Source organism: Mercenaria mercenaria, chromosome 3 (genome assembly GCF_021730395.1).
Source record: "Mercenaria mercenaria strain notata chromosome 3, MADL_Memer_1, whole genome shotgun sequence".
Lineage (NCBI taxonomy): Eukaryota > Metazoa > Mollusca > Bivalvia > Venerida > Veneridae > Mercenaria > Mercenaria mercenaria.
This window is the reverse complement of record NC_069363.1, coordinates 52,099,443-52,110,151: the sequence shown is the minus strand read 5'-3', so window position 1 is coordinate 52,110,151 and position 10,709 is coordinate 52,099,443. Positions and strand designations below refer to the sequence as shown.

The following is a 10,709-nucleotide window of genomic DNA, read 5'->3' as shown; positions in this document are numbered from 1 at the left end:
CGTGGTGTTGATGCCCCTACCTACTCGCCCCTCACGTTGAGCGTGAAGTTTGAGTAGCTCAGGGTCTTCTCCGCATGCAGCGATGTACTGGCAGGTCTTCTATCTGGTCTACACGACTGTGCCACACAGAAGTGTCCCGCGAAGATCTGCCGCAGCGTTCTGTTGTTCTTGCCGTCTATCGCCATGCAGGAGTTCCATCATTACCACCCGAGTTGAATGGAGCCGAGTGGCCGAAGCCTTTTGTTAATAAAACAACCGAAGTTGAGTAGGTTGGCTCCCCAGGGTAGAGTCGTTGGAAGTCTGCATGGCCCATCCTCGTCGTCCCAACCTTTGCAGGGCCGCTTCCTCCGGATTAGTCAGGACACCGACAGCTGTCTTGGCTCCACTTCTGTCGATGCCCTGTGCCTTCTCCGCGACGTGCACGCTCCGGAGGGAAGGAGAAGTTGTATGATAAGGTCTCTTTCTTTATCATTTATAATCATGAGGACAGCTGTATCATACTTTACCAAAATCACTTAAACAAAGTACAAAACAAAAGTATCAAACGTCGTCAATGTTACTTTTGCGTGTTTTTCTTTATTGCAGGTAATGTTGTTATAATGTTTAGGACAACTTCCACGTTAGAAGCTCAAAATCAATTACATTAAATGGATTTGAAATTAAACATGTATTTAATTTTACATACTAATATATGTTGGAATAAGGCATAGCCTAGGCGAACAAATTTTCTGATTCAGTTCTAGAAATCACATTTCTTTGTCAGTATGGCATTAATTCTACAGCTTTTCTAGTTTGGAAATTAAAACTATATTTTTAACATAGCTTTGATATCCCTTCTAGGTAATCGCTTCTCAACTTTGTAATGTTTATTTAGTAACATGACATCTGTTTGTAGTCATGACTTTTGTTCTGCGTTTCCAGCACAAAGAGAGTGTATCAAATCAGTGTCACCAAATTTAACACTTCACTTCATTATAGTTCATATATGAGCCGCGCCATGAGAAAACCAACATAGTGCGTTTGCGACCAGCGGATGCGCAGCCTGGTCTGGATCCATGCTGGTCGCAAACACACTATGTTGGTTTTCTCATGGCGCGACTCATATAATGTAAAATCTATATCTGTTGTCATTTATATTTTTTCTTGCTGTTGCATTTTTAAAAAAGATTTTAATGTACTGTAACTACGAACAGTTGTTTAAACATTAATTTGCCAGGTACATTGTCAGACCCAGTAGCCAAGACTTCTTTAATATACAACGTCATTTCATATTTTAAAACAGATCGAATGCCAGACGAGTTTCAGTTGATGCAGGATCAGGTTCCATCTATCTCGACGAGGTTCCGTGTACCGGAGAAGAGAACAGTCTGATGGTTTGCAGTCACAACAACTGGGGCGTCCACGACTGTAGTCACAACGAAGATATCGGCATTGCCTGTTGACACTATACTGTCTGTTTTCGGCAAGAGCAACCTAAATAACAAAGGGCTGGTTTAGTGTCTAATGCTAACCCATATACTTTGTTTACATTTCATTTCTTAGGAAAATAGCAAGTTATTTTGTTGTCTAAATCACCACAGATTAGGTGCAGAAACTGAAATATTTCAAGCATGTTAATCAGAAGAAAGAACAATGAATCGCTGATTATACTATCAATACAATACAAATTCGTGGTTTGTTTTTGTGTCTGTCGGCCTAGAGTCACGCCGACAAAATTTAGATCATATGGTGACTATTCCAACTTTTGATGGTGAAGGACGACCCCAGGTGTCCATCCGGGCCTTATTTCAGACATGGGAAAGCTCCTGGGTAAAACAACCAACCTCCCGTATGCTAACTGGGTGGCTTCCCCACTGGAAGAATCCCAAACGAAGTTTCGAACCCACACCGGTGAGGAGCCAAAATTCAGATTGATATAAGACATTAATCAAGCGAGAAACTATTGTAATATAATATCCTCTTTGTAACGAACAACAGAAAATAATACAACATCTAGTCAACAGTGTAGAAACTTTCTTTTGTTGGATTCATTTAGTTCTAGATCAATATGCTAGAAAGAAGAGATGTAGTAGATTTATTTGGGTGTCTTGTTTGAAAAATTCTCTTTGAGGCGAAAATTTAAAATTAAAAAAAAAAGACAAAAATGGTACAGATTTCTAACTGACTAATTGTAGAGAAACAGAACGTACAATCCATATTCAATCAAGAAAAATACATGTTCATTTGTAACACTAAACACGCCGATATAATTCTTATCAAGGGCTTATATTATCCCGGTATTGCAATTTTTATTGAAGCATCAACAGTGACACATTTTCTTGTGATATCTTTAATTGTGTAATTATTTTTTAATTGGATACCTGGACAAAAAGTTTAATAGACTTACTATGACTCAATTTAACTCACGGTGCCAGTATGCATATATTCAGTTTAAGCCACTTGAACTAGAAAAACTGACCCCTCCAATTAAAATACTGACTCCCTAAAGATGACTCCCTTCGAATCTCATAGAATAACGACCCCGGTTATTATTCTATAGAAAAAGTGACTCCTTCCATGTAAAATACTCACTGCCGAAATTACTACATTCGAACTCTCATACAATATCGATTCCCGAACATTATTCTATTTAAAAAAGTTACTCTTTCCGTGTAAAACACCGGCTCCTAAAAAGACTTTCGACGATAATATCTATTAAAAAGTGATCCCCACCAAACCTAACGGACATTTTTACTAGATCTACAACTCTAATACCCTCCATTGCCAATAGTTAACATTTTGATTGTACTGCTACTACTGGTGCCGCTACTTCTATTGCTATTACTACATGTACTTCTTCTTCTACTACTACTACTACTACTACTACTACTACTTCTACTACTACTACTACTACAACTGCTACTACTGATACTACTATACCTGCTTCCACTAATACGTCTTGTACATCTACCTCTTCTTCTCCTGCTGCTATTGTTGCTGTCACTTATTCCTCTGCTGCTGCTGCTGCTGCTGCTGCTGCTGCCGCTGCCGCTGCCACTGCCACTGCCGCTGCCGCTACCACTACCACTACCACTACCACTACTACTACTACTACTTTCTATTGTTGCCGCTACCGTACTTTACTGCCACTGCTAAGTATTGCAACTTCTATTAATACTAAGTTCTATGCTAGCAGTTTCTTGTGCAGTTTTCTTCTGAAAAATTACTTCATACCGAAGTTTGCAGGGATTATTGACACTGGTGTGTTTTGTGAACGTATTGTGAGTTGTTATTTTCCTGAAAAAATGTATACACCAAGATACAGCGTCTAGAAATAGAATCCCTTTTCCCGTTGCGGAATGCTCTGATTTCTGTGTCAAGTGATGGTATCTGGGGCTAATGGTCAAACGGAAGGACGGACGGACAAGGGCAAATCTATATCCCCCCTCCCCCAAGTGGGGGCATAAAATGCAGCAATTAGGCCTTAGATACATGAGTTATCACTAAATTTGACCAAATGACCGGGGGTCGTTTTTTATGGGAGTCAATATTCTCCGTGAGGTTCAGTTTACTTCACGTGGGGGAGTCATAGTACTATGATCTGGAGGTCATAATACTATGACCGGAGGTCACTTTTTCTATAGAATAATGACCGGGGGGTCATTATTCTATGGGGGTCGAAATACTTCATTACACCGGCATTTGCCTTAATCTGATGTACGATGCATAATGGGTTAAGGGTAGGTAATTTCAAATATCTATTTAAGTAGATCTGGTTTGATTCTGATATTTTTCTGATTGATACATATAATGACATAAGCTAGAAATAAATTAGTTTTCAACACAGCACTTTATATAATCTAGGAAGTATAAATTAGAGCGAAAAAACCTAAAAATATCAAAAATCATCAGTTTTTAAATTAAAAAAATATATATATATATATATCTTAGATGCACGGTGACGCAGCAATTTTTCTTTCCATTTTGAAGCATTCTTGAGTGTCATTAAACTAGCAAAATATTTCTAAAATCTTTTCATTTTTTTTTTTTTTTCATATTTAAATACATTTTTCCATTGAAAAATGTGGGTCGTGTAAATCTGTCAACGTGTAAAAATGAAAGAGATTTGAGCTAGAGATTTGGTTAGATATCATACTGATATCACTGGCCATGTATTCATAGTGACCTGTTAACATTAAGTGGGATATTATGAATCATAAAGTACCGTTTTGTTTTTCAATTTTACTTCAATATTTCAGAAGTGTAAAACAGTGGGTGAAGACAATGCCCTATAAATGTGCTTTTTATGCTCTTATTTGTCCTAAAACCTCATGTTCTTCAAGCTCACAGGGTATGAAAAAATTCTTAACTATAGAAAAAAATGGATCCTACATCCTTAATAAAATATATAATTGTCTTTGTGTACAAGTTGCGCACTGACAAATATCATCTTGTAACGTTATGGAACTTGTGACGATGAGTATCATTTATATAGCGATTTCAAATTTGAAAATTTTAGATTTTGGACTGGGATATGGAGTTCGGGAGGGCGGCTTTTCGATCACTATATTTGGTTGACATGCTGTCACCAAACCAGGTGTTATATGAAAACCTTACTTTAACGCTGGGAGGTTAAGATTGCTGTTATCAAAATACAAGTAAATAAAAGCAAGTTTTAAATGGGTCATATTGTATTGTTCCAAATTTTGGCCTAATTAAAAACAAGGACAAGGTAGTTATCACGCATTTTTTTTCAGCGAACGGAAGTGGATTGAGCTCGGTTTAGCAATCAAAACGCCTGAGCACGCCAGGAACCTCGCTCTATCTACCAGTAATGCGGATTTCGCCATTTTCATTGCCAAGCCGTATTTAATCCACGTCCGTGGATTGAAAAAAAGTGATAAGAAATACCTTGTCATTTATTATTTCATAGGCATATTCTGAATATTTATTAGAAGCATTTAAATCGCAAGTGCTGGGTTATTTGCAAGGGGCAGGACGTGAAGTGGTTGCACACTTTGTTCAAGCGAGCGAAATGGTTGCAAACTTACAAAATGGCGGATATTTTCTGAAATCATTGCGTGTTCGCTTGTTTTTTTTATCAGGTAAGTGGGTTTCTATGGCATTTTGAACTCTATGAATATGTGCATGCATCAGTTCTATGTCTACGTCACACTCGGTTTTGCGTTTCAGCGTTGTAGATTTCGAATTCTCGAAGTTATTGAAGTTTTGATATTTGAATTGCGTCGTTTCTTGCCGTTTTTAACATTCTATTGATCAAACTAGCCTGTTTTGGGGCGCTTAAACGAGACAAAACAACTAATTGTCAAGAATTCTATAAACGTTTGGCTCTGCATGTTTTAGGGATAGTGCTATACCCAAATAAATCTTGTTCAAGCTAGTTTTTGTTGCAAACTTATACTTCAAGCAATTTCTGTTGCAAACTTTTCTGGAAAAATAGTGTCCAACTCTCAGAGAATGTTTATTGTGCAACCGGTTGAAGAGGCAAATCATAAATTTCCTCAAAGTTGTAGCAGATAGTGCGAAATTTCATAATTCTATTTCTAATCACGTATAACGACGTTTGGGCACTAAACAGAGCCTTATTTTTAGCTTTTTGTGATTTTGGAAGATCAGTGAAATATGGTCGATGTTTTACTATGGTGTGTACTAGCCTTGTGTGTATCTTGCCCAAGAAATTACTTAATGCAAACCGTGTAATCTGACAAGTTCTCGTCTCAATTCTTAGTCCCAATTCTAAGTTCCCATCTTCATTTACCTGTATTTATAATTGACAGAAAATTTGTAAAAGATATTTTACATAAAAGAAATATTATAATCGAACTAATATAAAGCAAACTTGTGTTTTAATTTCAATCGATCTAAAATCTACAGTATTGTATTTCCTTGTTTAATTTATTTTTCAGGCAAAAATGCAAGACTGGGACAGCGATGGGAATTCTCCTCTGGAATGTGGTACTTGCGAAAAGAAATTCCGTTCACGGTTTGTGCTTAACGTCATTTGTCATCACGTGAAACAACAAACTACAAGGATACATGATTTGTTCATAAAAACTGTTTTTCGTAAAATATTATCACATGTAGTTTTGATAGAAAAAAAAACAACAACACATTTATATACAACAGTGATGTAATAACACAATGACATAAATGCATACGTTATGTTTCATTTCTAGATTAAATGTACAAAAATAATATATCCCAGTCTTAAGATATGATTATGACGAAAAATGTTTTGAACTCATTAGAAGTTATAGTAGTTGTTTATCCTCCTGCGCAATCTTGTGACGATATAACATGATCATGGTGTTAAGGTACATGTAATATACCCCTTTACGTACATGCGGCGTAGTTCATATTTTGTTTCTGAAACATAAATCCGTTATCGTCGTCTTTGAATATCTTATGAGACATACTACTGTGTATCAAAACAATAAATAATTCAATACTAACACTAAAACACATGGACGCTGTACAATGAGAGTAAAACTGAGATAAAATGTTTAACTCATCTATGTCACAGTGTAACATCTGCTGAAACATGAATGTAGTTCCCATCATTTTATCACGCGCTTAATTTTGTCGTTTAAAGCTTCTGATTGGAAAATTGAATGGTTTTAAACAGAAAGAACAAGTACCACATACAACTTCGGAAAAGGCAAAACCCAAGTTGCACGGTATCCAAAAAGATGTAATCTTTGACACAAGCAACGTTATTACGGCAAAATTGGAAACAGTAGAGTTAGCATTTAAATGTGTGGTGGCCATCAACAGAAAACATCATAATTATGTTTGTTAATTTTCAGCAGCCGAACAGTTTCTTGTTATAGTTTATCAATTTCAATCCACTGTATACAGCGTAACTGTTGCGCTGTATTTTAATTTGTGAGTTCGTTCAAAATATAGTCTTAGTGGACTCGTCAACTCTGTAATGTGACTTAACTGGTCGAACACCTCTTGGTTTATCATTCAATTGTCTTAATGTTCCATACTTTGGTACGCTTCCTTTCCTTCGGTTGAACTCGTGATCTCTGCAATAAAAAGTAACACTGGTAATTTGTGTAATATATTGCAATGTAATGCAAAATTGATATGATATAAAGAACTGAACATACAACATTATACACTGTTGCACTTGACGCTTTTGTTTTGTTTCTAACAATTAAAATAAATTTTGCAAGTAAACGGCATTTCAATGTTTGTCCTTGCCATTCATTTCTGTAGCAATACTTATATGTCTTCTGTATTATGGCACTGCAATTACTTTACTTTTCATTACTGGTTGGTAATCAACATTGTTTGTGTTCACTATAATATTACTCAAAAAAATGTATCTGACTTTAGGTTGCTAAAATTGTTGGTTCAGAATAGGAATAGAAAATAAGAATAGGCTTACAAAATTTTACAAATTGTCTTTAATACCAATAACACTTACCTAACGGTTATTTCTGATGTACGTGTTAGCGTAGTTTGTTCAACTAATGAAGATTCATGTTCATGCTCTCGGGTCACAATAGCGTCTGATGTTCATAGCATCTAGACCTGAAAAGATCTGAAAGAAAACAACTGCATGTTAAAGTCGTTGTCTGTATAGTGTGTATAGCTAGACAAGATCCAAAAGACAAAATGTACCTGTAGACAATATCTCTGAAAGTTTAGTTTTATTTCTGCTTGCAGTCTAGACAGCTGAATCTATAAACAGGGAAGATGTAAAAATTATGTAGGAACACTAACCCTAATCCTACCAGATTTCATGAAAACATGATAAGTTTTTTTCTTTTATCAAAAGTTATATTAAAATATCAAAGGGCCATTTAATGCTATAAAAATGTAAGACCCTAAACAGAAAAGAAATGTACACGAGTTGCACAATAAACATTCTCTGATAGTTGGACACTAGTTTTTTTTTCAGAAAGAAGTTTGCAACAGAGATTGCTTGAAGTACAAGTTTGCAACAAAAAAGAGCTTGAACAAGATTTATTCGGGTATAGCACTATCACTAAAACATGCAGAGCCAAACGTTTATAGAATTCTTCACAATTAATTGTTTTGTCTCGTTTAAGGGCCCCGAAACAGGCAAGTTTGATCATTAGAATATAAAAACGGCAAGAAACGACGTAATTCAAATATCAAAACATGAACATGACCATTTTATAACTTCAATAACTTCGAGAATTCGAAATCTACAACGCTGAAACGCAAAACCGAGTGTGACGTAGACATAGATCTGATGCTTGCACATATCCATAGAGTTCAAAATAACATAAAAACACACTTACCTGATAAAAAACAAACGACCACGCAATGATTTCAGAAAATATCCGCCATTTTGTAAGTTTGCAACCATTTCGCTCGCTTGAACCAAGTGTGCAACCACTTCACGTCCTGCCCATTGATTTGGTGACTATAAATGTAAAAAAAAAATAGCAGAAATATTGGTCAAACCATGGCGGTTAGTCAACACGGTGGCTAAATGTCCAGATGCAGAGTACTTACAAGACGCACCCCTGTTGTTAATATATCGCCTCCTCAACAGTTTTTAATGCATTACCCATTTACATGTATACGAAGTTAGTGTTGTTATAGTTTAAGTAGGTTCATTCAAAGATGGAATTATAGTTGTGCATAATATAAGGCAACAACAATGATAATGATTTAACTATATATAAGAAATATGAAATGGGCATTTATTCGGATGTGTACAGTAGATATTACACAATGACTATAACAATCTTTTAACTGTCTGTGTGATTGAATGCACAAACATGTTTCGTCAGGATTTATTACTTCATTTTATCAACTGCAATTCAGATAAACTAACTCTGTGCATAGTGTATGGTCATACATTCAGTTTACGGCGTTGAAAATCAAAATGGCTACTCCATTTTTAAACGGAAAAATAAGTATTGTAACTGGAGCTTCTCGGGGCATTGGTAAGGGAATTGCTGTTCAACTGGCTACAGCAGGGTCCAAGGTATACATTACCGGAAGAACATTGCATCTGCAAGAAGATGGCCGGGGCTCTTTAGCGGAGACAGCACGTGAAATACATTCTCAAGGTGGCGTGTGCGTTCCAATTCAATGCGATCACTCTAAAGACTCGGATACTGAACAGTTGTTTGCGCGTGTGAAGGAGGAAAATGGTGGACAGCTGGACATTCTTGTAAACAATGCATTTTCCGGAAATGATATTATGATTAAGGAACGTGTAAAGTCTTTTTGGGACCACCCATTGAGCATGTGGGATGATATCAATAACGTTGGGCTAAGAAATGTGTATCTATGTAGTATTTACGGTTCAAGATTGATGGTTCCCAGGAAAAGCGGTATAATAATAAATATTTCTTCTGCTGGAGGTTCTATGTGCATGTTTAACCCAGCATATGGGATAGGCAAAGCTGGTGTTGATCGCATGGCTGCTGACTGTGCTTTAGAACTGAAGAAACATAATGTTGCTTTTGTGAGTTTGTTGCCGGGGCCTGTGAGCTCAGAAACAGTTTTTACCTTGATAAAGGCAGCAAAGGATCGTGGAGAAAACGTTCAGGACTACAAAAGTGTTGTTGAAAAGGCTGAGACTCCTGACTTTGTTGGGAAGTGTGTGGTTTCCCTGACAAGCGATCCATCTATCATGGAAAAGACAGGAAAAGCACTTCCAACTTTTGAACTTGCCAAGGAGTATGGAATTAAAGACGAACAAGGTCACGGACCAGTAACCGATAGCAAAGAAGTACTTTTGAATTTTGTTCAAGGACATATCATCTAATACAGACTGTTTAATGTGACCCTGTATTACTCGTTCTGTCAATAAACAAATTGATTAACAGCAGAGTGGTATCGAAAATGCCTTACATATGCGACAGAGCCTTCGAACGAGGGTAACGTTTGCAAGATTTGAATTGAATTCTTTAAAATCATTCTTAAGATTAATAGCTGTTTGTTCTTGTTTATCACGCTCCAATATAAAATGTTCCCTTTAAAGTACATTATCGTAAATATTCAAGATAGGCTTATGTACATTTTATGTTACTACAACAAAATAAAGTTGTTTGTTCAAAACCTCGAGTTGAAAATAAGATAGATATACAACTGGAAGCTGTGCATGAACATAATGCCACAGCAATAAGATCCCTTCAATATTTCAAAACGACGGTTAAATTGGTTCGTAGACAGATAGTAGACACTCGGTGTCCATAGGTCAGGCGTGCAACAATGGACAAAAAAAATCTCGCCTTTCTCTTGTTCGCATCAACCAATACCATAACCAACCTTTTAATCAGAATGAATGTTCAAATAGTATTCTAATTAATGTCTGTAACGAGTGTTCTGCTTGGTTGCAGTCTAAAGCCTTCCAAATTATAATCTTATATATTCCATTAGCTATCACAACAGCAGTACTGACGTGCCCTAAGTCGGCCGTATAATGTCTCTAAATACTTGGAATCTGTGTTACCATATGTTCTGGTCCTTGAGATTAGTGTTTAGCCGATTCTTTCGACACGATAGGTGTTGCACACTGCACTACCTCTTATGAACAGACATTTAAACCGACTCTGCTATCATTTTGCTTAGTTTTGTTCCGTGCTTCAAAGCGATCTTCATCAAGGTCTTAATAGCTAAACAAAACTAGTCAGAGGTAGTGGGAATGTCAACATCGATGGATTATCCACAATCTCGCTCTTATGAACGGACTCCATAAGTTCTTTACCATA

General features: G+C 36.5%; 1 protein-coding gene across 1 annotated transcript; it reads left to right on the top strand.

The window, feature by feature from the left end:
* The first annotated feature begins 8,533 nt into the window (after window positions 1–8,533).
* On the top strand, window positions 8,534–9,927 carry LOC123524775 (dehydrogenase/reductase SDR family member 1-like). Its single transcript, XM_045303240.2, has one exon. It carries the CDS (start codon window positions 8,873–8,875, stop codon window positions 9,761–9,763), a length of 891 nt encoding a protein of 296 aa, XP_045159175.2. The 5' UTR covers window positions 8,534–8,872; the 3' UTR covers window positions 9,764–9,927.
* Window positions 9,928–10,709: the final 782 nt, after the last annotated feature.